General features: G+C 41.8%; 2 protein-coding genes across 2 annotated transcripts in view; both read left to right on the top strand.

Moving 5' to 3' along the window:
• Positions 1-25,122, top strand: part of MPC1 (mitochondrial pyruvate carrier 1) — a 546,410-nt gene that overhangs the window by 328,683 nt on the left and 192,605 nt on the right. The window lies entirely within an intron of this gene.
• RPS6KA2 (ribosomal protein S6 kinase A2) overlaps positions 4,231-25,122 on the top strand; it is a 176,066-nt gene continuing 155,174 nt past the window's right edge. The window contains exon 1 of the mRNA XM_076333972.1: positions 4,231-4,604. Within this exon, the coding sequence (XP_076190087.1) occupies positions 4,506-4,604 (99 nt within the window). The 5' untranslated portion in view covers positions 4,231-4,505. The remainder of the gene's footprint in view (positions 4,605-25,122) is intronic.

The raw sequence follows: 25,122 nt of genomic DNA, 5'->3' as shown, positions 1-25,122 counted from the left end.
TCAAGTAAGTGGCTTGCTAAGCTGGAAGGTATTTAACTAGGTACGTCAGCTGGAAAGGCTGGGACCCACATTGGTTCGCTGATCCAATGAGATCAAAGCCCAGGCATTTCTTTGAGCAAAGCCCATCATGTTTTTTTTAAAGAAACATCAATAACAAAAATAACCACTTTACTTGTTCGCTGAGGAAACAAAAGCCATATGGAAATTTGTCCGGCATTCAAGATCAGGAAACAGCAATCACTGAGAGTCATGTACCATCTAATCACCTGGGGGAAAGTGTTGTTTCTTATTCTGCTCATTGGTGTCTCTTGGAAACATCTGCTCTTGCTCTTGATTTTCTTTAATGAGAGCATAAATGGTACTGTATAATTCACCTTTTCTGTAGCATTGTCTCTTGGGCCTCTGTTGTGTGAGTCTCATTTTCCCTTTCTCTGCATGCCATGTTCTGCTAATCTTACTTGTTCTGTCTACGGTGTCTGTGCCTTTGAATGCTTTCTTACTTCTCTGGGTTTTTTTCTGTTTTTCTGATGAACTTATTGAGGAAGGATAGGTAATACCAATTGCATTTGCAAGGAAGATAGTATCAACTCATATGTTTTTACTTTTACAGTGGTCTCTAAATTTGCTCAAGTAGCAGAGTCATTCTGGTTTTGCTCATAAATTGTTGATTCACATGTAAAAGTTAGAAGGTCCATTTTGGAAATAGGGCCTGACGTGCTGTGTAATACAGTAATACAAAATTTCTCTCAGTAATTTTATCGTCCAGCCCATGGTTTGTGGTAGATGTCTTGGACTTGTGCATTCTTTCATGCAAACAATTAGCTCAAGTTATTTTGTTTCTTTAGAACTTGATGATTCATCCGGCATCGGCCACTGGCATCCTTCTCGCTTGGGTTCCGTGCAGGCTGCTTCGCTGCCCCGTGTGAATTTCCTAAGTCTGGGTCCTTCAGTCTGTTACTACTCTTGGTATGGTCCATCTGTGAGGAAGGGACCTTTGGCTTTCTTTGGATATTAATTGGGAATTTTCCATTTATCTTTTAAAAATTGGAACCTGGGCTGTGTAATCAAGTGGTTTCTGTTAGAGAGTTTGCCTTGAATCCTGGTTTGGGGCTTTTTTTGTTTGCTTGGGTTTTTAAGCCCTTTTCCAGTTGAAGTAAACTTTATTTTGCTGTTAACTTCACTGGGAGCAGGAACAGCCATGGTCTTTTATTTATTTATTTTGTGTTACAGCAAATATGACTCTAGTTCTAAAAAGTGTAATTCAGAATACAGAGTGTTACTGGTTGATGCCAATGTGTCACGTGCCCCCTCCACCAGTTTTGTTGTTTATTCTTGTCTTAAATAAAGACATTTGGTGGATTTCTTTTTCCATCAAGTTCCTCAGCAGTTAAAATTGCTGAGAGGTGAGCTAATAAATAATTTACAGCCGTGAATTTCTAAGTGCAATGAATTTTTCACGTTGTAGGTTGATCTGACAGTTGTATGTTTATAAATATAACAATGAATGTTCCAATTTAATCTGATTTATTTTTTTGCTTGCACCTTTTTATTAGAGTCATTGGGAAAAGTGGATATTGTCTGACTAGCTGAAAGTTTGAGTTAATGTTTTTGAAGCCTCTTCTCCTTTGTTTTTCTGAAGCAAAGTTAGGTTCCATGTCTTGAAGCATACCATGTGAATGCAACTGTAGTAGAATTTGCTCTTCAGGTATCTGTCCCTATGCTTTAGTTTTACGTGCTTATGTATTTTGTTTTATTTCTGTATCTGTACTCTTTTTATGTACAATTTGCAACTCGGTTGCTCTTGCTTTTTACAGTTAGGAGATACACTCTGCAATATCTCTGTTGCTCTGCTGCCCAGTAGTTGAAGAGCAATGTCCTGGCGCTGGTGGTTGGTTGTCCTTCTGTATTTAATCCATGTGGTTGAAAGGGGAGTAAGAAAGCAAGGAGATCATGCCTATTTCCATGTCTGTGTCTTGGCAGGGATGTAAGAAGAGATTTACCTCCTAGCCTGGGCATGCTGTTTGTGTTACAGTCTAACCTTTAGCATCGAAGGCTAGCTTTTGCTTTGGTGTTCACAATAAATTGCCGATACATTGTAACTGGTTTTGTTTTTTTTTTTTTCTTTCGTGGTAAAGAACAAAACTGTGAATGTAATAAGTGTACCTGATAGTTAGGTATTAAGTCATAGCCCGTGTAATCCTCTTGGAAGTTTATTAAAGAGCAGGTACATTTAATGGTGACTGCGTGTGCTTGTATGTTGAAGTACTACGTGCGTAATGGGAAGGCTGTGACAAATCTACTAGTGTAAGTAATAACAGCCTGTTATATACCGCGTATTACACAGAGTGGAATAGTACCCTGTGTATTCAAAGCTGGGAAATTATCATCTCCTCTGCATAAATAAAGATGTCAGTGTCCAGGTGGGACTTCGTTGTATCTGTGATGGGAAGGGTTCAGGGAGGTACCCTGATCTTGTCTGATTGCTATTTAAAGCTCAAGTGGCTTACAAAGGTAAGAATGTGTGTGGCTGCCAAAAGCCTTTGTCAGCGTGAAGCCCAGCCTAACTCGTGTCAGGACATCTCTTTGCCAGACAAGAGGGCAGGGCACAGGAAGAAGCAGTTTGACAGTTATACCAACCAAACTGCTTTTTTACCTGTTTATTGTTTTGCTTGTGGAAAGAGTTTTGGTGTACCTATAGATAGCTCAGTTTTTGCTGGGACAGTTGCCTCCACTCCAGGATCTTTTGCCAGGAACCAACACAGCTGTAGTGGCAAAGGGTTCCTAGGCTTGCCACAGCTTACACTGGGGCAGCACCTTGAAAGCAACCCCAGAAGATACACTTTTGTTGCAAACCAAGAGAATTAGAGAAGCGATCAGAAGGAGGCGCTGAGAAGAGAAAGGGATAAAGCAGATTGCCATTGTGTTACATTTATCTTAGGCTGGGGGAGACAGCAGTGGTCCAGGCACAGAAGAGCCAGAGGCTGTAGGAGATTATAGAGCCCAACACTGAAGGTAGCCTCTCCAATCTGACCTCCTTCTTACTGAAACCGTAAATGCCAAAATATTCTTTTTTGGTTTGGTTTGGTTTGGGTTTTTTTTTTCTTTTCCAGGTACATATAGACTGTGGTGAGCTTTAGACAGAAGAGAGGGACAGAGAACCTGTGAACAAAGCAGGTAGTGACAGGCATGACCAGCCAATGTAGTTCACGGCAGAGTCCAGACGTGCAATTAAAGCAAAATGAGTCTCTCTCTTTTAGAGCAGATTGACTGAAATAGTATTGTCATTTAACCTCCGAGAGTCGTCTTAGGCTGTAGCGGTGTCAGCTCTCTCTGGGCTTATTTATCTGAGTCATTAATAAGTCATCAGAGTCATTCACTTTCCATATGAGGTTATGGGAGAAAGGCATGTCTGGGTGCTCCTTGGTAGTCAGAAAGGAAAGGCTGCCAAGGACGAGGAGCCCGAGTTGTGTGCGGCAGGCAGAGAAAGCCCTTTGGTCTCTGGATCACACTGAGATTCATTAGTTTTTGAAGAAAAGCTGAAAAATGTGATTATGTTGGGGAGGTGGGGTGCAGCTGTAAGTCTGCATGCTTGCAGTATAGTGAGCAGCTCAAAATCACAGCCTGTAAATAGATGTACATATTTAACCTCTTAAAAGGGCTGTAGCTCCCTGCTGTAGTACAGTAAGAATAGTAATGTTTACCATTTAGATTGTGCTTCCTATTCTCAGAGCTGTGCCAGCTTTAGGTATTTTAATGTAAAGCGGGCGGGTAATCTGTGAACAGGATTTTAAGCTTTTTGATTGGGGCGGGGGGGCAGGCGCAGCAATGTTATTTTGCATACCCCCCAGAATAAAAGGAGGTTCAGACCCTTCTGCTCTGGCAGTGGGGCCATGGCGTCTTTCAGCCTTCTCCCAGGAGAGAGTCTCCTGCGGGAGCCAATTTCTTCTTGGATCTGACCACCATAGCCCTCAGTAATTATAGCAGCGTTGAAATTCCGAGCTAAAAACAGAAGTGCAGCATGTGCCTATTCCCCATGTGATTCGGAAACCAGGAAATTGAAAGAGCCTGACTGAGAGGAGAGGGAGTGCAAAGCAGTAGACACATCTAATATTTATCTCAAACCTGCTACGCCTGGGACGCAGGAGCTGTCATCTGCCGGAGCTGATTATGCATGCAGCCAAAGCAGAGCCTGATTGGATGTAGTAGGACCTAAGGCGAGGGGGAGAGGGAGCGGAGAGAGAGTTCGGCTCGCCGCACCGAAATGTAAACACTGGAAAGCGAGAGGGAGTATAACGCCTTTATGCTCCGAACTGCAAGCAGCAGGCTCCTATAGCTCCGGCAACGCACCTCTTGCAGGTCTAGCAGTGCCCGGCTTGATGAACAGAAGCAGACACTTCGGAGGATCTCCTGCCTGTGGATGTAAATAGGGGGCAATCGGGATGCGCTAGCTTTCTCCGGCGGCGCCGCAGCTCCTTCGTGCTCCGTGCCGCAGCTGGGACGGGGCAATGGACATGAACATGAAGAAGTTCACAGTGCGTCGGTTCTTCTCTGTCTATCTCCGCAAGAAATCTCGGTCAAAGAGCTCGAGCCTAAGTAGATTTGAGGTAAAATTTGCCTTAACTTTGTTAAATGTAGCAAATACCGTTAGGTGCTGGTAACAGAGATGTAAGAGAATGCCTGCGCTTACTGACGTGATAAATAGTTAAAGGTGATCTTTCCCTGGAGGTGGTGATGTTCGCACCTGATGTTCATTGTTTCAGTGTAATTCAGTGCTTTTTCTCGGTAGTATTCAGTACATTGCATAATATATTTAGTGTGTTGCTAAGGATCCTTTTATCAGCCTGGCAGGGGAGGAGGAAGCTGGTTCAGGACATCATGAAGTTGTAGGAAATAATTACAGATCCATTTAAATTAGCACAAATGGCACCATAATTTTCAATAGCCTCATATTTTAGTCTTCCTCCCCTGCGCACATACCATTCTTTCTCAGTGCCAGATTTCCAAATAATTAATCAATTTTCTAGTGCCGTTTATATATATATGGTATGTTAGATAGGGATTTTCTTGCTTATTTGTCTGTAGGTTCTCATGCTTGCACAGATTTTTGCAGTTATCTTCTTTCCCGTGCATCCTGGTATATATTTTTTTTTATTGTTTTGTTGTAAAGAGAAGTTGTTCTTCAGGAGCAGGGGGACAATGTCAAATTAAACCTACAATGATTTAGCAGTGTGGGGAGATGAAGGCAGTTGAAGTTGGAGGTATTAGCAGATAGGAATGTGTGAATGGGGTAGAACCAGGATTTCTTCCTCCTTTCCTCGAACCATTGTTCTTCAGCCCTATATTTGGAGCTGTGAATAGTCGGCAGGATGTGAGATCAGTTGAATAGATGTCAGTTATATTTATGTTGTTCACTTTATCATTGCAGATGATCTGCAACCTCTGCATTAAAATAGAGGTAGATGTGGCCTGATTCCCCTCTGCCTCACGTTTGTTTTATGCTGGTGTACTTCAATTGACCTCTGAGGAGTTACTCTGATTTGCACTGGTATTCCCAGGAGAAGGATTAGTCTCATGCTGTCTGAATACATTTTAATATGTTATTCCCTTAGTGTCCTATTTAAAGTACCAGGTAACTGTTCGAACATAAAGTTCTTCATGTGTCATTGCTTAAACAGGACATGCAGAAAAGCAGTTTTTGGCTGGTGTTTTCTGTTGTGGGTTTTTTTTTTTTAACTCTTTAAAATCAGCTTTCTTGAAAAATTATCATTAAGGTACCTAATTTTATTTCACTCACCTAATAGTCATGCTATGCATTTAAAACAAACTAATAAATCAAAGTTGTTGAAGCTCCCTCCTTGCACCAGCCCTGTTCCTCTAGGATTGAGGGGAGAGAGGGGGAACCCTTCCTTTCCCTGTTGTGAGCCCAGAATTGCAAAGGCTAATCTGAAATAGATGTTCCTTGTAGCACCCTGTAAATTCACTAAGCTCGTGCTCCACCAGAGCCAACAGAAAGTAGACCTGGAGTCACTGAGTTACATGAAGGAGTTCTGAGACAGACAAGTGTCTTCGCAGGCTGCCAGTGTCTGGGCGTGATGTTAGGAGGGGAGGTGATGTTGAGACAGCAGGGCTCCACCAGACCTCATAACTATTCATTTGACAGTGCCATAGTTCGGGAGAAACAGATTCCACCACACTAATTATTTAACTTACTGGGTAATCTAGCGTGAATGACCAGTACGACTCAGCATTTGTAACAGGCCAGAGCCTCGCTTCATTTAAAAAAAAAAAAAAAGTGTCTTTACAATCCCTTTGATCATCAGTATTACATTAGATTTACTGGACTTTTTCAATATCTGTGAAATAGTTTTCCCTTACATGAGTTGTCTTGTAATGATTTTTTTTCCCCCCCGATTTTAAATAATTTGCTTCAAGAAGCAGCCTGATATGTATCCTATTGCACACGTACGTTCAGAGCATTTCGTCCACTTCCCTCCTCTCTCCATTGACTTGGCAGTAATGATCAACTTTATGTAAAGTGACTCAGTATTATAATGCAACAGGGAATAGGGGTTGTTCCAACCAGGAAGAAAAAATGATTCATCAGATCTGTTCTGCTATTTAAGTGTGAAAATCATCAGAGATGTTCCTGCTTAGAGGGGAAAAACCAAACATACGAACATCAAGCCCCCTCTGTGATTTCCATCCCTGAGTACTTCTGTGTATAAATTTGTAATTGCAGGCTAATGAGCGCTTGTCAACCAAACAGAAAGTGCAAGGAAGCCTGCTAGTAGTTGGATTTTTAGAAGTCAGAATATTCTTCATCCTAATAAGTAGATATTTTTAAAGAGGCAGTAAAAAGGCACAGGTTATTACATCATGGAATGAGTAAAAGTAAAATAAAAGGAAGAAATTTGGAGAAAATGCATGTGGCATTGCTTTGTTTAGTGTGCGTTAGCTAATGTACCTGGCAGAAGTTGTGTGTTGCTAGATGTCATCTGAAATTTGGAAGGGGATTGTTGTTCCTAGGTTGGGTGGGATTTTTGTTGTGGTGTTCTTTTGGCCAGGTGGGAAAGAGGGTTGAAGGCTTTAAGATAGGTACTCCTGGATTCAAGCCTTTGATATCTTTAAAATACCACTATTAGAATAGATTCAAAATAATACATTATTAGTTATTAATATCATATGATTAATTACTTTCTCTACTGTGGTATTCTGCTACACTTTAAATTCACTTGCAATGGGCTTCATAACTTACAGAGCAGGGACATAGATGCAGAAAATGACTTAGCAAATCACAGCTTGTAACTTGACCTTTACTTGTTTCATATGCCAATATCATTGCTATATCTGAGACAAAAAGATCATTGCCTTATGTACCTAGCTAGGTTTCACACTTTGTCCTGCTAAAGGAGGTAGAGCGCGCTTTGTAAATGAGATATTGCAAGGGTTTTGTTTCATCTTGCCTAAAATGTGTGCCCTTTTATTATTCTGGGAAAACCTGGCTGAAATTTGAACTTACTTGGTTACACTTTCGGGTTTTCATAGAATCACAGAATCATTTAGGTTGGAAAAAACCTTTAAGATCATCAAGTCCAACCGTTAACCTAGCACTGCCAAGTCCACCACTAAACCATGTCCCTAAGCACCACATCTACACGTCTTTTAAATACCTCCAGGGATGGATGGTGTCTCAACCACTTCCCTGGGCAGCCTGTTCCAATGCTTGACAACCCTTTCGGTGAAGAAATTTTTCCTAATACCCAATCTAAACCTCCCCTGGCACAACTTGAGGCCATTTCCTCTTGTCATATCGCTGTTACTTGGGAGAAGAGACCGACACCCACCTCGCTACAACCTCCTTTCAGGTAGTTGTAGAGAGCGATGAGGTTCTCCCCTCAGCCTCCTTTTCTCCAGGCTAAACAACCCCAGTTCCCTCAGCCGCTCCTCATAAGACTTGTGCTCTAGACCCTTCACCAGCTTCGTTGCCCTTTGGACATGCTCCAGCACCTCGACGTCCTTCTTGTAGTGAGGGGCCCAAAACTGAACACAGTATTCGAGGTGCGGCCTCACCAGGGCCGAGTACAGGGGCACGATCACTTCCCTACTCCTGCTGGCCACACTATTTCTGATACAGGCCAGGATGCCATTGGCCTTCTTGGCCACCTGGGCACACTGCTGGCTCATATTCAGACAGCTGTCAACCAGCACCCCCAGGTCCTTTTCCACTGGGCAGCTTTCCAGACGCAGTTTATCTTATTTTTCAGTATGGCCTGCATTGCCCTTCATTTATAAGGTATCTAGTGATGTAATTTTATTAAATGTGCAGAGCCAAGTTTTGCCCTTCTGCATGCACACTGAGTTCTTATTGAAGTTAGCTGAAAATCCAGCGAAGTCAATGGGAACGGCATGTGTGCATCCAAGAGAAGGGCTTTGTTTATGGTTCTTGCTGAGTGTTGATTAACATGAATGTGAAACCATCAGGAGAAAGTACGCACAGTGTGGATCTGCTAAAGACCTTGAGCCCCAGTGGAATGCATCTTATGGCAGTGAGCAATATCCCTTGGTTTATAAATCAAAAGTTAAATACGCCGTTCGAATAAGCTAGGAAGAATTTTATTCTTCTAAGCATGCAAAGAATTTTATTATATTTATTCCAGTGACGCAGAAGCCTTTCTTGGTTTTTTTGACAAAGCGACCAATTAAAACATTGCCATTGACTCTTTTGGGAGATGTTTCCAACTTTTGCATTCCTGTTGTATTTTTAATTCGTTATTCTTTAATTCTTTTAATTCTTGTTTTGTCTTACTGGCAGTGGTGAATCCAAATACTGTTTGGTCTATAGAGTCATAGAATCGTTAAGGTTGGAAAAGACCTCTAAGATCATCGAGTCCAACCGTCGACCCAACACCACCATGCCCACTAAACCATGTCCCTAAGCGCTTCATCTACACGTCTTTTAAATACCTCCAGGGATGGGGACTCAACCACTTCCCTGGGCAGCCTGTTCCAATGTTTCACCACTCTTTCAGTAAAGAAATTTTTCCTCACATCCAATCTAAACCTCCCCTGGCGCAACTTGAGGCCATTTCCTCTCGTCCTATCACTAGTTACCTGGGAGAAGAGACCGACCCCCCCCTCCCTACAGCCTCCTTTCAGGTAGTTGTAGAGAGCGATGAGGTCTCCCCTCAGCCTCCTTTTCTCCAGGCTGAATAACCCCAGTTCCCTCAGCCGCTCCTCATAAGACTTGTTCTCCAGACCCTTCACCAGCTTCATTGCCCTTCTCTAGACACGCTCCAGCACCTCAACATTCTTCTTGTAGTGAGGGGCCCAAAACTGAAAACAGTATTCGAGGTGCGGCCTCCCCAGTGCCGAGTACAGGGGCACGATCACTTCCCTACTCCTGCTGGCCCCACTGTTTCTGACACAGGCCAGGATGCCATTGGCCTTCTTGGCCGCCTGGGCACACTGCCGGCTCATGTTCAGCCGGCTGTCAACCAGCACCCCCAGGTCCTTTTCTGCTGGGCAGCTTTCCAGCCACTCTTCCCCAAGCCTGTAGCGCTGCATGGGGTTGTTGTGGCCGAAGTGCAGGACCCGGCACTTGGCCTTGTTGAACCTCATACAGTTGGCCTCGGCCCATCGATCCAGCCTGTCCAGGTCCCTCTGCAGAGCCTTCCTCCCCTCGAGCAGATCAACACTCCCGCCCAACTTGGTGTCGTCTGCAAACTTACTGAGGGTGCACTCGGTACCCTCATCCAGATCATTGATAAAGATATTGAACAAGACCGGCCCCAAAACTGAGCCCTGGGGAACACCACTCGTGACTATGTCTGGGGCTTAGAGCCTACCAGAGTTCTTGCAAATTAATTCAAAATAAATTTGGAGCCTGGTGTGTCTCAGTATAGTCAGTTGTGAGAGGCAGGACCTCCTGTGCGTGATTCACGCGTGGGTCCTCCTTGGGTTCCAGCACTGGCATGTAGGAAATGGAAGCAAGCCTATGCAATCTGGTAAGGAATAGTGCAGAAGGACTGGTACTGGCTTTATAATACTTTGTTATGAGAGATTTTCGGTTCTAATCTTTGGCTCTGATTCTGATTTCCTACAGGCTTAAGTTACAACAGCCTTAGGAGAGTGGCCAGCAAATGCTGAGCTAGACTGCTCCTTTTGCACAGTTGACTGGGGCACTTGTGGACTTCACTTGCAAACGCTTGTGAACTCTTCTGTGCTTGTATAAAGAACAATTCTGTTCTTTTTCAGTAGTGTGTCCTTTATTCTGTCTTCTCTTTTTTTATATTTGTAGATAATCATTTTATAGAAGAATGTATTCTTTCTGTCAAAGGTTAGACAGAAAGAGGTGAGTTAAAGAATGGAGATGAGAATTAGCAGCCCAAGATCAGCTCTGCAAGGTGCAAGTCCTGAGGCAGCTTTAGAGGTTTTTTTTCCTTGGTAATGAACATCGTTGTGATGTTTGTTCTTGTTACAGCAGAAGTTACCGACACTATTGTAGTCTGACTTCCCCCAGCTGCAGGCAAGACTTTTATGAGGAAATGCTGCAATTCTTGTAATCTTGCATGGCTTGCTGGGGAGAAGGGGGGCAGGGCAGGCGAGGGAGAGCAGGAGGAGCATGTAATCTATCAGATAGGTCACTTGAGTAGCCAGGAAATCCAATTTTCAGGCTCATTTTTATAACTTGCTGTGTCATTACGGATGGTTCAGACCTCTGTGCCCTGCATTCCCCATTTGTAAAATTAAAATGATGATGATTTTTCAAGTCCTTTGATACAGTTCTATTTATTTACATTGCTTTTGGTGGTAAGAGAGCTTACTCGTGTACGCATTCCTAATAAAGAAATTGCTCCCCAGCTCCCCAAATACTTCTGACTTTATCCCAAATAAACAGTCTCTTGCATCTCAGGCCTGCTATGTGCTCTTTCCCACAAGCTGCTGAGCTACAGAAAGGGAAAATTAAGCAGGTAGATGTAGGGATAAGTTGTCCACAGAAATACCATAGAAAAATAGGGCTGGAAGGGGTCTAAAAAACCCTTATTCTGGATTCCCCCTCCTCAGGCAGCATCAGCGATATCTAACTATTCCACCAAAACAAAGATGTTTTTCTAACCTCTTCTTAAGAACCTCCAATGGTAAATGCCCATAACCTCCCTAGAAGGTATCTTTTACAACATTATCCTTAGCGTCTGAGAGCTTTTCTAATGTCTAACACAAGTTGTTCTTACGGCAATTTAAGCCTGTGTCTTCTTGTCCTGCCCATTGTAACTGTGAAAAACAGATTATTTCCTTTCTTTGCCACGGGATTTTTATGCATTTGAAAGCTTTTCAGATCCCCTTTCTCAGTCTTTGCTGTAGGGTGGGAAAAATGGTTTTCCTCCTTCCTGAAAGTTAGGGAGTCAGGAGCATGACCCTGTGCCAGTCACAGCAACGTTGTTAGGGAGAAGCTCTTCCTTTCTTTTAGATGCTAATGGTCTGTTGTGAAAATCACTTTTATTTCAAAGGACCCTACCCTGTCAAAGACCAGTCCAAATAGTTATTTTATGCTCCACTTCCACCGTCTAAATGCCTGCATGATGCCTTGATCTGATGGTATTTGGCATCCAGTCCAGAGCTGACGGACCCTATCCATGGGTTCTGATGTCAGATCAATTCTGACACACATCACACGATTAAACACAGACTCTGGTCACACAGCCAGGGTACATGCACGTTTGGGCATAGAATCAGGGGCCTGATATCCTCATGTAACAGAAGAGGTCTTCATTTGGTTGTGGGATGGGTCCTGTCCGATTAGCTGATAGGACGTGCACATGCATACCTTATGTGACTGGTGGTGACACGGTGGTATGGTGAACATGTGTTTGGTCATGATCATGAACAAATGATGAAATGAATGAAACGGAGAGGTGTCTGTGGGCCAAGTAATGGCCTGCTTCCCTGAGCCTGGAGTATGTGTGTGTGGGAGAGCTGAACCTGGTGGACTGGTTTGGAACCTGTGGGCAGCTGAGCCCCTGCCCAGCAGTAATTTCGAGTAACTTGATTTTTATGCAAGTGGAAAATGTGTAATTTTATTCTAGGTTTTAGGTCATAACGTTATGGCCTGTCTGATGCTGTGGCACAAAAAGTCTGTTCTCAGAGGGCTGAGCTCTCCTGCACCTATTTTTATCAGCAGCAGGATTCAATTCATCCATTTTTCTGCTAGTCTCTGGAGGGGACTCCTTTTGTGTGTGCTTTTTGCATTTCTGTCCTCACAGGTAGCTGGAAATATTTCTAAAGTAAGACAGAAATCAGAACAAAAAAGCTCCTTATGTTTATTTACCAGTTACTCAAATAGAAATACTTTTCATCTAAATATTTGCTAGTCAGTTGCCGTTTGTTCACTTAACAAGACTTACAGTCCTAGTTCTGCAATGATTCTGTGAAAGTATTTGCTGTTAAGAATGACTCAAAGTACTGCAGGGAAGCAGCAGTTAGTTCTGCACTCAGGACACACTCTCTCTCTACGTGTGTGTGTGTGTGATGCCATCAGCTCTTACAGGGTACAGTTTCACCTCCTGGAGAACAAAGTCTGAGGAAATGGAAAAGAATGAATGGACCACTGAATCTGCCTTGAAAATAGCTTCCTGACTGAGGATGTGTAAGGAAGTAAGCAATACATCTATTCAAGGTCCTCGCAGCACAGCTACTATTCACACACAGGGAAGTACCTTCCAGGCAAACAGTTTGGGATGCAGGTTCCCTCAGTGGGTGCATGCATGGTGACAGGGTGGCCACAGCATGGTTTTGGAAGACTCTGAAGGGAGCAGCCACCCTTTAGCTGTGAAATCTCTCTCACTACTTTGAAATGTACTGCTGGTATCAGTATTTCAGTAGAGCTGCTTTTACTGTAGGATGCGGGAGAGCCTAGAGCTCTCTTCTAGCTGAGCACCAGGTGTTCAAGGATACTGGAAGCGCAAACCATTGAGAGCACAGAAGACAAAACTGCTATGTTTCCAATGAAGAAAACCTTTTTCTCAGATCGCGGTGATATTATTAGGCATTGTGTAGCAGTGTGCGGGCAAGAAAGGGAGATATAGGCTGCTAGCGTGCTTTCAGATGATAAGTAATGATAGTAATTACTAAATGCTAGATATCTTATGAAACCTAAATAAATGAGCTCATATAAACTCCAGGTGTAATTAAAGAGTGTCATGCCTCTTTCCTGCAGGGCCAAATTTGGACCTATGCATGACTGGCAGAAGGCAGTAAATGGTTCTCTTCAAGAGTTGTTATGAATAAACTGAAGACTTTACAAGGGGCAAAAATGAGTGTGTGGTTTTATCTATAAAATTCACCTTTACCTGTTGTTAACCAACAGAGGCTACCTAGTCCTGCTTGTTTCCAGAAGTACCATCCTCCAGACAAGTTTGTGGTACCCTCTTGTGATGCCCAACAGGACAATGTCAGCTCAGTGCTGCAACATGGGGCTTCTTTAGGGATATCCAAGTCCTGGGTGGTGTCAGTTCCTGCTATACGTTATGAGTAAAAAGTAGTGGTGAGCTGAGAGTGATGGTAAGCAGGAAAAGAGATTTTTTTTCTTGTTTCGTGTAAACATGTGGCATATGTTTTATGCACATGTATATACGTTCAGGGTCTGGGATTTTATGTTGTGCATTTTTTTTTAAGTTCTGTAGAACTCAACAAGGAGAAAATGGGTATGATTAGACATTTTTTTAAAGTTTATATGGAAATTTAATTTAGAAACTACAGAATGTAGTAGAGGCTGCTGTTTTTACTACAAATAATGAAATAATATGTAAAGCACAATAAAGCATGACATTTCTGTTCCAGAGGAATATGAGAGGTTGGCCTTAAAAACTATAAAGAGAACTTAACTCTGTGCTGAATTTGTGAGTCTGTTCTATTATTATTAACAAGACTGAGCCTGAGACATCTCCGTATACAAATTAACGCAAAGATGTATTCCAGACTCAAAGCTTTACCGTGTCCCTAGGAGAGAAGGAATCCAGTAATTCCTTCAGCTAGCAATATGGCACAGGCTGGTGTATGCCATAGAGAGTGAAAGAACTAGGTGGCAGTGAGAACTGCTGTAAAATGCTCAAAGATGTTTGAAAAAGTTCAAACCTATTGGTTTGAAAGATCTGCGTATTGTAGAACGTGCTTTGGGATTGAGCCTTTTTTGGGGTGGTAATGCTTTGGAGAAATAGGGTGTGTTCTTGGCATTTGTCAAGCCTGACTGTCCCACATGTCTGTACTTTGGGTCTGCATTCTGATGGAGGACTAACTGTGCTATGTAATTTATATGCAAAGTGGCACGCATTGATAAATGGTATGAAATAAATCCTCTATAATACATGCTTATACAAGCAATTTTCCTGACAAATAAGTAAAAGGCTTGGGCGGATATTTTTTGGGGGGGGGTTGGGGGAGAGAGTTTTTTCTTTCAGTGGAAATTTCTGTTGTTTTGCTAGTGAGTAACAAAGAAAATCCTGCAGCCGTTCAACTTTGTCTTCTCCACTTCCATGTTGAGGGCAACTAGTGGACAGGTCCTGTGACTCTGGCAGATATCTTTGCCTTTAACGTCTGCATCAGCACATCTCTAAGCCAGTCTTTCCTGTATGAGACAATCTCTGTCTGTGACTAGAAAATGCCTGGAACAGCAATTAGATGTTGTAATTGCATTCATTTTAAAGTCATCTGTCTAAATATCTTAAACTGCTGCATCTGCTGCTAGTCTGCACAGTATCTACTTTATTCTTGTATGATTATACCTTGCAATTTTTACTAAACTGTAATCTGAAAGCAAGGCTTTATATTAGATTATTTCTGTGACAGTTCAAGACCATTTCATATCACTGAATTTGAATTTTTGATTACTAAATGTGTGCAGATGTTAAATAGTACATACTTCAGAAGTTTTTAAATAACATTTCATTATGTTGAAAAGACTCGAAGCTTTTTCCTGGCAAGTAAAATCACTAACTTTTCATCTGGAATGAACTCCTTAACATTTCATTAAATCAGTACTATCAAGATAGCTAAACCAAGATGTTTTCAAAATGTGAATGGTTTTCATGTAACGGCAACACAAAGGAATTTTGAAGTGTTGGCATTTTATGGCTGATATCAAACACATTGCAGAGCCTTAATTTGAAAGAATACATGCCTCTCGGGACAAGACGTTGTACCTGTCCTTGTTTTCCAGATTCTCATACCCTTGGGAGTTACCTTCTTTGTATGTGGCAACCAGTGAAATAGGCACAAAAGGAGGAAAGGAAAGTGTAGTAGTTAATCTTAGCTCTTACTTCTGCATTCTGTCAACAACTTCTTCCAAAGGAGGACCACGTGTTTAGGCTCACTCGAGAAGTGGGTGGAAGTGTGTTATATGAATCCACACAGAAAAAGCGCTGTGTGGTGTAAAGGCAGGAAAGCCCCCACTGAAGTAGGCATCAGCTAATCCCTCTCAGCCTCACCAGTGTTGCAAAGTTGTCTGGGTTTATGCTGCCTGCCAGTCTGAGGTAATAAAACTGCTTCATTGTCATTATTGAAGCCCCCTTTGTCTATGGAGAAGTTTTAGCAATTGTAAAGCAGAAAATAAGTAAAGCCACTAAAGCAGAAGTTGGGTCAAACTAAGCTGGGGGGGAGTGGGGAGAGACTTTGCTTTCCCCTTTAAAAACTTCTAATGTACATTATCCTTAGTTTGGTGGCTAACTCAAGCCTTTATGTCATAAGGATGAGCACTTTTGGGGCATTAGCTTAGGTCTGAAAAAAAGACAGTTCCACGTACCATGTTAACTTCAAACTGATATGAGAAAAAAAAAAATCACCAGTGCTACCAGAGCTGGAAAGAAACCAGTTTCCCATGATCTGTAACTAAGAATGTTTTTCCCTGTGATTTCCATTTTTTTTGCATTTGCAGAATTGAAGAATCCTTACTAAAAGCATACTTCAAATGCATCTGCTTTTTTTTTTCTTTTCTACATCTTCGTGAAAAAGTTAATGTCACATCATAATATATCGAGGGGCAATGCTGGTAAGGATGGTGGGCAGCAGAACTTACTATGCCTGTAGAGTAAGTGTAGATAATATTTACTCGCCTACTTCCTTCTGTTCCACCAGTGCAAATATGGCAGCATCCAGATGTTCTCTTTTCCCTTCCTACAGCTCGTAATGCCATTGACGCTATAGCATCCCTTCTTGCACAGCAGAAAAATTCAGTATGTATTTACCTTTCGCTGAAAGGCCGTGTGCTGAAAAAAAGAGTCTAATGGCATCTTTTGTCTGATGGTATGAAATTAATTTCTAAAAGCCTTCTCAACAACAGGGATTTTGTAATCTAGCAAACAAATTTCTTTTTTTTCCCAGATGGGAAATCCCATATGGGACATTAGAAGGAATATCATTAACGGTTCTGAGGACTGTCACTTCCAAAGCGTACACTACCTATAGTGGTTATCTGCCGAAAGATACTCATTTTATCCCAATTGTCTTTTTGAAAATATTGTCTCCAAACAACAGGATAAAGTTTACATGCCAGTTCACTTTTGAAAATTGGTATTCCTCTATTAAAGGGTGTAAGTTACCTATAATCATATTGTTTGCTTAGGAAAAGATAATGGTGCCAACTACCTGTTCTTCCCCTGCTTGGTTTAAAAGTGTTTTCTCCTTCTGTAACAGGCTTATATAAGAAGCCATAAAATTCATTTGAGTAATGTTTGTATTGAAAGAAATGCTATAACAGGCAGACATTGGTGATGTTATGGGAGGAGTTGTTGGTCATCTTTCTCTGTATGGAAGTTTTTCCCTGGAGTTGTAAGGAAAGTCTTAAGTTTTTTATTTAATATTTCCATCTTTCTCATAATGCATGTCAAATGAGTGGATTAAAAATGTAATCTTTTCTAATGCAGACAATCTGGGTCATTTCAAAAATAGAGCTTTCTGAAGAGCCTTATTTATGAAAAATAGGTCGGTCCTTTGCTTCCCCTCTTGACCACTTGTTCTTTTCTTGGTCAATTTAGGTTATTTTCTCTGCCTCTTCTTTTGTGCTCATCTGTTCCTCCCCGTTGTTTTCCACACGCACAACCATGGCAATTATAACCCACCCCCGGGGAAGTGGGGACTTACAAAACACTTAACATACTGTACACACCACAGCCAAGAGAAAGTTTGCCCTTTTCCCCTTGCTTTTTAAATCTTTTTGCTGGTGTGACATTCATGGGACTGAGACAGAAATAAGAATAGAGCTCTCTCCATGGAGTACCACTGTGGTCTGCAAGTACTCATTTATCTTTCTGGTGATCAGAGAGCTGTCACTGCCTGGGATTTTGTATCATCTCTTCAGGGAGGCACACCAACTCCCCATTTTCCAGTTACTGAGGAGAAGAAATTAAGTTGTTCTGCCCTCCTGGGATATGATTCTTCACTCTTGTCTTCAGGCTTTTCTTCCCTCTCGTAAATAAAGGTTGAGGATTTGAATGTGCTGTGCGCTGGCGTGTAGACTCCCACGGCTGGACCACGGAAATGCTGAGCTCTGCACAGATGGAAACTGTGCCCCTGAGACCAGGCTCTTGGCTCCTGGTGTCTACCACAACTCTCACTTTGCCTTCTCAGATATTTCCCTTGTAAGGTAACAGTTCTGCTTTTTCCCTCTCCCTTGCCCTATCGCTCATCTGATTCAGCTTTTTTAATTTATGCTTTAGACTCAGACAATGGGAATCACATGTTTTTGCTTCTCTTGTACTGCCTCTGTTTTGGTACTTTCCACCCTCAGTTTACTGAGGTAACTCGAGTCATCAGTAAAAACAAAGCTTTGTTTGAGGAAGTGCTGATTCAGAGGAGATGCTCAGCCTGAGGCTGGGCAATGGCCAGATAGCTCCAAAGCAAATCCCAAATACAGAGCTTACGACATATCTCAGAAATGTGTCCCCCCCCCATATACCATAGTCCTTACCTATTTCTCTTCAAATGGCTCTGCATCCTGGCTTTCCATAGTTCAAATATCTTGTGATCGTTTCTCTTTCAGGGAGAGCAGAAGCGAAAACTCCTAGAGTCCCCTTGCATCACAGGCTCCCGAATGTATCGTTGAAGGTTTCATACCTATGACTCAACTCTGCTTCCAACGGAGCACGAACGTCTGTCTGGGATTTTAGCTCTATATTGTACCATTTTCACAGCACCGTACTGCTTTTAAAGCCCGGTTACTATGGCATCTACAGTATCTTGGAAAACAGTGAAATGTTACCATTTTGCTTTGCATGACAACTTTTGTTCCTGTTTTGCCTGTGTGTTTTCATCCTCTGGGTTTTCTTTTGCACTTTGAACAAAAAACCTCAAAGTGAAAATCAGCTGCCAACTTTGGTCCATTGTCATTTCAGATATGTGAAGTCACTCAAAGCCTCATGGCTTTGCATGGTTTCTGCTCGGTCATAATCCATTTCAACTTGCTGAAAGGAGTAAACCTGTGTAGTTGTTCATCTTGGGATTTTCATGATAAATTTCAAACTAGCCTGCGTTAATTTAGGCATTTATGATAAAAAGATCTTCCATTCAAAGCACCTCACCCTGGTAATTAAGGGCTACTTCTCCTTTTGAATTTACAATGCTATAAAGCCTAAACCAGTGCAAACCTATGGAATTCAAAGCAAAAGGAAAAGCAAATCAAATTGCTCTTTTTTTTCTTCCTGGAATTGTAATCAGATCTGAATCAGAAGAAAACTTGTATTGCTTTTGTTGTGACACTTAACACATTACCAGACTGGCATTGTTTTTGTTGTTGATATAGCAGTATTCCTTCCTCCCTGCCAAAACGCGAGTTGTAACAGAATGCATTAACAACCTACTCTAGGTAAACCTCCTTGGCTTCTGTCTGTCTCCTGGTTGGTGGCCTCAAGTTGCCGACAAGGACTACATCAAACAAATGTTGCCTTCTATTTAAGTGCATCTTAAATTATTACCACCTTCTGGGCTAGCACAAAACTGGTGTCCTCATAACTGGACATGTAAAGGAGAGCTATCCCCTGCCTGAACCTGGTAGGCTAAATTTGCTTGAGCTGGAGATTAAAGTGTAGGATGGTAACACATCAGGATCTGAAATCACCATGTTCTATACATTTGGCTTCTAAAATTATATTGAGATTGTTAAATCTGGAATCTCCCTTTTTCTCAGTGTGATTCTAACTATTGCCTAACTGGATTTCAGATAGTGTCTTGTTTTTTCCTCCTAAATTGAAAAATCTTCAAGGCATAGGAGAAAGAAACAGTCAAGTTGTAGGCAGCAGGCACTTTGATGTATGTTTGTGCACTAAGAGTGTTGTATTCATGGAAAATTTTTCTCCGTCTATTTTCATTAAATAAAACCAAAGTAAGCGAATTTTGAGCTGCTGAGGTTCCCAACCAGCAGTGGATGGATGAGGTGTTCCGTTACCCAAGCAGAGGCTGGTTCCCTTGTATGCAAACCAGAATGTCAGGGTCTTAACGTTGTTTCTCATTTACTTTTCTGAACCGGTGACCTGTCAGCATGCTGTGTATCTGTAGCGCAGTCATCTGAAGGGGATTGTCTATGTGTGAACACAGGAAATTACTGAAAAATGGAATTGTTGATTTGGATTCATTTTTAGCCTAGTTTCCGAAAGAAATGAGGCTTTATACATTTTGCCCCCCGCCCCACTCTCTGGCCATTTGCTTTGAAACCATTGTCAAATTCAACAGACATAGACAGAATAGCATCTTAAAGACATAATGTTCATGTAAGATTCATGAAAATAGGGGGCTAGAGAAAGAGACCCCACTAGTACCACAAAATGAAGGAACAAGGGGAACAAGAGTGGAAGCATACTCCTTAGCCACTAAAGAAGCCAAGCAGGGGGAGACGGCAGGAGGGAGGGGAACAACTTGATAAGAAACTGGCTTTCATCACTGCACTGTTTACCGAACGGTTTCTATACTTCAATGCCAGGAAGCAAGCTAGGATTTTTTTGTGAGGAGTGTATTTGGATTTGCTGCAGAAACAAGTGGATCAGTCTATTTACTTGTATAAATATTTGGGCTTTGAAATACTATAGACCCCAATAATGAGATTATTTATCATAATAGTGCGGTCTTTTACTAATATTTTTCCCATACTATGAAATAAGCTAGCTCTCTTGTTTTAGCAATTCCTACTTCTAATCTAGTGGGTGAGGCAGAAGAAGTAACTAGTAGCAGTATTTTGTCAAGGTTACTGAGATGCTTTTGATATAAGGGGGAGGCAACATAGCGTGATGCTGGCTGTTTTTCTCTTTGGAATCCAGTGATCATTTTTGTGTTGAAATATATTAAAGACGTTTGTTTGGAGCTACTTGTAATATCGTGTACTGAGGGGGAAAAAGAGGCATTGTACTATAATTTATGGAGAAAAAACTCACAGAACTTAACATCAAATGACTGATTTATCAGTAGAATTATTTTAACAATCCTATAGATGTTAATGGAAAGTGTAGGCTGCCAAAGTAAGAATTCATCAGAAAAAATATCATAGTACAGTAACTCACAAGGTTTTAGAATGCTTGTTACAGAATTATAATTAGAGCATCAGTGTTTGCTTGAAACATCCTGTCTTGCTAGCTGATATTGGCTTTGCTGACATGAATAATTAATTTCTCTGGAAAAAAGAGGATATTTAGACTATCTAGTAAGAGAGGCTTTGGAGTGTGCAGTGAGAAGTCCTCAGGCAGGAATCTCTGGAGCAAGCAAGTCTGGGAAGAATATTGGTTTTTACTTGTGCTCTCCTTGAAATAATGCATTATAATAATAACTACAAAATTCTGTTGGATATGACTATACACTATCAAATTACTTAAATAGTTTGATGTCTCATATTTGCATGCTGAATGGTCAAGTGGGTCAATATACAAAATTTTGACATTTTCTGATGATTACAGGATGTATAAATAGCAAAGCAAGATTTCTGCATGGTGACCCTGTGGAGCTGCTAAATTTCTTAGCCAAGCTCTGGCTGTATACCTGTGCCCCACGACCTGGAATTAGAACTGACCTGTTTTGTACAGCCTCCTTACACTTTGCCTCTGAACTACAAATGAGCCATTAATGCATACAGAGGAGTCAGGGGCTTATGTGGGCACATATAATCAAATGTTTTATACTAACCAGCTTATACACATCTTTTCGTCAGACAGTCTGTTCTGTTGTTCGCAATAAAGGGAACATAAGCAAATAATGCCTAGTGGTATTTTTGCTCCATTTTAGGACAGTTTCTAAACCGGGTTCAGAATACACAATATATAAGGAATATGTTGTAATTACAGCCACATTTTGTGTGTGTGTATGTATGCAGCGTTTATATGAATAATGCAGGGAACAGTGTGAAAATACATATAGTATGGCAGTTTTTCCATGGAAAATGCTACTAAGAGGATTAGAGTTTGATCTCATAATACCATACGCAACCTCTCATTGACTCCGAGCGGAGGTTTGTTTAGTTCTGCTGGACACCAGACTGATTAGCAGCTCAGTTTTTGCTGCTGACATTCCTTCTGGACTGAAAACTAGTTCACTCTTTTTTTTTTTTCTTAATTCATGGAAATCTTTCCTCAAAAACGGTATTGTGTAACTTATTTTTAAAATTGTTTCTCCCTTTCAGGATCTTCACTCCTTTTAAAGTGATTTTCAGGGCACGAACGAACAATTTCTGACGTTGTTCCTTCCCTTTTGTTCTTGTGATCGAGCCTTTTTTCTAGATCATCTCCTGTCCCCACAGGTGTAGGCTTTTCCCTTTTGGTCCTTAAGAGGCTCTTCCTGCTCCTGAAAAGTGCTGCTAATGAAATAATCTTTTTCCCAGTTGCTTCAGATGCATCTTCTGTTCCACTGCACCTTGTATGAATAAAGGCCAGCTGAAGCCCATCCTGTAGACTAAGCCACTTCCCTCCCCTTGTTTAAATATCTTACAAACACCCATTCTTGCCACTGACTGAAGCAAACAAGCTCAGTAAAGCATGTCATGCTGCAAGTGTCCTTTCCTTGAAACTCCTGTGATCCTTCTGTTGCCTTCATTTCCACTCTCTAGTCTTTCCCTTTGTCCTCCCTTCTGGTGTTGTAGCAAAGGCTGCGGACCCCCTTTGGTCAGGGAATGTCTGCTAGTCGTTGAAGGCAGATCCACGTTCATATTTAAGTCCTAAGTACTGAGAGATGTTCTTACCATCACACAGGCTTTTTTCTAATCCACACTGTGCGCCATCTACTAGTGACACACAGGTTTTCACCCAGCAAAATTAAATGTGAAATGACTAGTCGCATACCTTTTTGGAGTTTTTCAAATATCTGTGATGTTCTACAAAGTCCTCCAGCTTTTGCTTTCATAGTTAGTGATACCAGGGAAACCAATGACTTGCACCCAATCATCCCTCTCAGCTTCTTGGGCTGCCAATGCATTTTACTAGCATAATGTTAAAGACTGTCAGAGTTATTGATTCTATATGATAATCAAAACTGTTTGCACGATTATAATGGTAAAACTCCAAAGCAGAATTCCGGACATTTCTTTTGATCCAAATCATAGATTTCTGTGTTCCCCACTGAAGGGCTCCATTTCACGATGATAAATAGCTCTTACTTATGGAGAATACCAGTGCTATCAAGCTTCTCCAGTATTAGTGTGTGTGTGTGTTGTGTTTCACAACCAATCCCTACCTCCACCCACTGTTCACAAGCTACTTATTATTGGAAGAAACTTGAAGATGGAAAATGCTCTGTTTATTTGCTGTGCAAGTGTCCCTCAGACTAGACAGACGTTCCCCGTGGTGTGGGCGCTGGATTGCAGTTCTTTACTGTCCCACCATGGTGGTCCCATGCATTCTCATGTGTCCTGATTTCACTTGTGCTGCAGTCAACTTTGTGCTTATTACTCCTCCACTGAAGACAGTGTAAGAGTCTCTGGACAAACCAATACTCAACTCCCCAGTAGTCTTCAAGTACACTTTTCCCAGAGCTTTGTTCACCTATGCACTCCGGATTCACATTCAGGGGCTCCTGGTAGTTTGAGCAAAGGGACACAGATATTGTAAGGTTTCCAAACCCAAATTGTTTTATCTTACTTATGAAAAAAAACCAACCCAAAAAAAAACCAGTGTCAAAAAAAGAAAAAGGTTTGTATGTGTTTCCTTGCCTTTGTTTCTTCCCCTATTTAGGTGTTCTTTGGCTTTGATCAGGCTGCTCTAAGGGGTTTTATGGATTTATATTCAGATCTCTGTTTCTGATTAATCTTAGGAAAAAGTTTCATATCCTACCTAATCGTGTACAGCTTCTCATCCCAATTACTGTTCTGAAAGGATTTGTGCTGTAACCGCATTGTTTCTCTTCCTGACTAGTCACATTCAACAATACCCCTCTCTGGAGGGGTGTATAAACAGGAAAACTACTAAATATAGATCACAGGCAGAGAAGGAATAGAATGCAACAGTGTGCATAAAGAGGAGTGCTTGGACAGATGGTGTAGGGCCTAGAGGAAACCTGGAGGGAGAGAGAAAGAGGCTTGAGAATGAACAACAGAGATGGGGGGGGGGGGGATTTACCCGCGGTGTAACTGGTATATGGGAGAAAGGAGGCAGACAGAACATCCCTCTGTTCCCTGGAGCAGCCTGTAATGAACTGGGTTAGCGTGACCAGAGAACCGGGGACAAACCAGACTTGAAACCTTGTTTACTTTGTGAGTATCTGCTGCCTTGATCACAAGCTGGTCTGCAGAACAGTCCCGGGTACAGCAGCCACCTCCTCCTGGGCAGTCTGCTTTGGTTGAGCAGAGGGCAGGGGAGGTTAGTCTTTGTATTAAATAGAACATAAACGTTATTTAATGGAATGGCAAACCACGAGAAATTTAGTGAAGTGCTATTTCAGACATCTTTCTGCCTTGGTCTCTTACTGTTTTTGGTTTTATTCTTTTCTGTATTAACACAAGTTGCTGACCCAGAGCACTCTAACAGACTCCAGTCGACAGACTGGCTTAGAGGAGAAAGAGGGGCCTTACGTCTCTCCTCCTCACTGCAGCCCTTACCCAGCTCTTACCATTCCTGCCCAAGCCAGGTAGGATGTGACCATGGCACATTGCTGTGTGCTTACACGCACACACCAGGACCCGGCTGTATTCCCAATTACCGCTCACTGCGACTCTTAGCTGGCATGCATTGCTACAAGTGCCTCTGTAAATTGGGAAGATGAAGTGCTCCTGCGGTGGGTTATCTGCCTTGCAGCAATGGCAGCAGGAGGGGAATGGGTGGCCGTGCTTCGGCAGCCTGCAGACGACTGCTTGGTGTGCTAGCTCAAATCATGGATGGAGCAGGGCTGGCACTAACACGCCAGGCTGCGAACTAGGGCAATGATGGGCAGATGCACTATCTGTTCTGCTGCCTCCAACGTAGGGGCAGTAATCTCCAAGGGAGATGGAGCAAATGGTGGGAAGCAAAAGCATCTTTGAAAAGCCATTGCTAAATCTGCCAAACCCTGATGGTTGGAGCCTCAGGTCATTCGTGGAAGGATGCCCAGGGATCTGTGTAAATTAGGACTGGATTCAAAACCTTCTGTTGCTTCTTTCTGTGCTCAAGTGGCTTCTCTACAAGTGCATGCTGTCTGTCTTTCTCGTTCCCAGCATCCTTCCAACAAATCTGCACAGGCTAAACTCTTAGTTGCTGATGACCTCTTTTTGGAACTGTGATGATTACATGGGGCTTTTTATGTTGCCAAGCGATCTTATACTGTTTTGCTTTCTCTTCTATGTTTAAGTCTGCAATTACTCATATTTCTTGTTTAGAAACGCATTTGGAAAAAAAATATAGTGACAGAAAATATCCATCCTATGTCCCATTTAATGTTTAGAAACATTCTTCAACCTATCTTGTATTTTTGAAGTGAGACATATGCTCATTTGAGGGAAATTTTTCTCGTTTGAGCAAGCATGAGAAAAAGTAAGATCATTATAGAAAAGCTTTAAGAGGCACAGTTTTCTGGAAATTAGGCAAGCAGCACAGGTAATATTTTAGGATGAGAAACCATTTACATCTTCTGTTCTAAAATGAGGAATAATTCAGTTATTATTTGGGGTTTTTAAAAAAATTTCACCAACTTGTTTAG

The sequence above is a fragment of the Aptenodytes patagonicus genome, chromosome 3 (genome assembly GCF_965638725.1).
Source record: "Aptenodytes patagonicus chromosome 3, bAptPat1.pri.cur, whole genome shotgun sequence".
Taxonomy (NCBI): Eukaryota; Metazoa; Chordata; class Aves; order Sphenisciformes; family Spheniscidae; genus Aptenodytes; species Aptenodytes patagonicus.
This window is presented reverse-complemented; position numbering and strand designations above follow the sequence as displayed.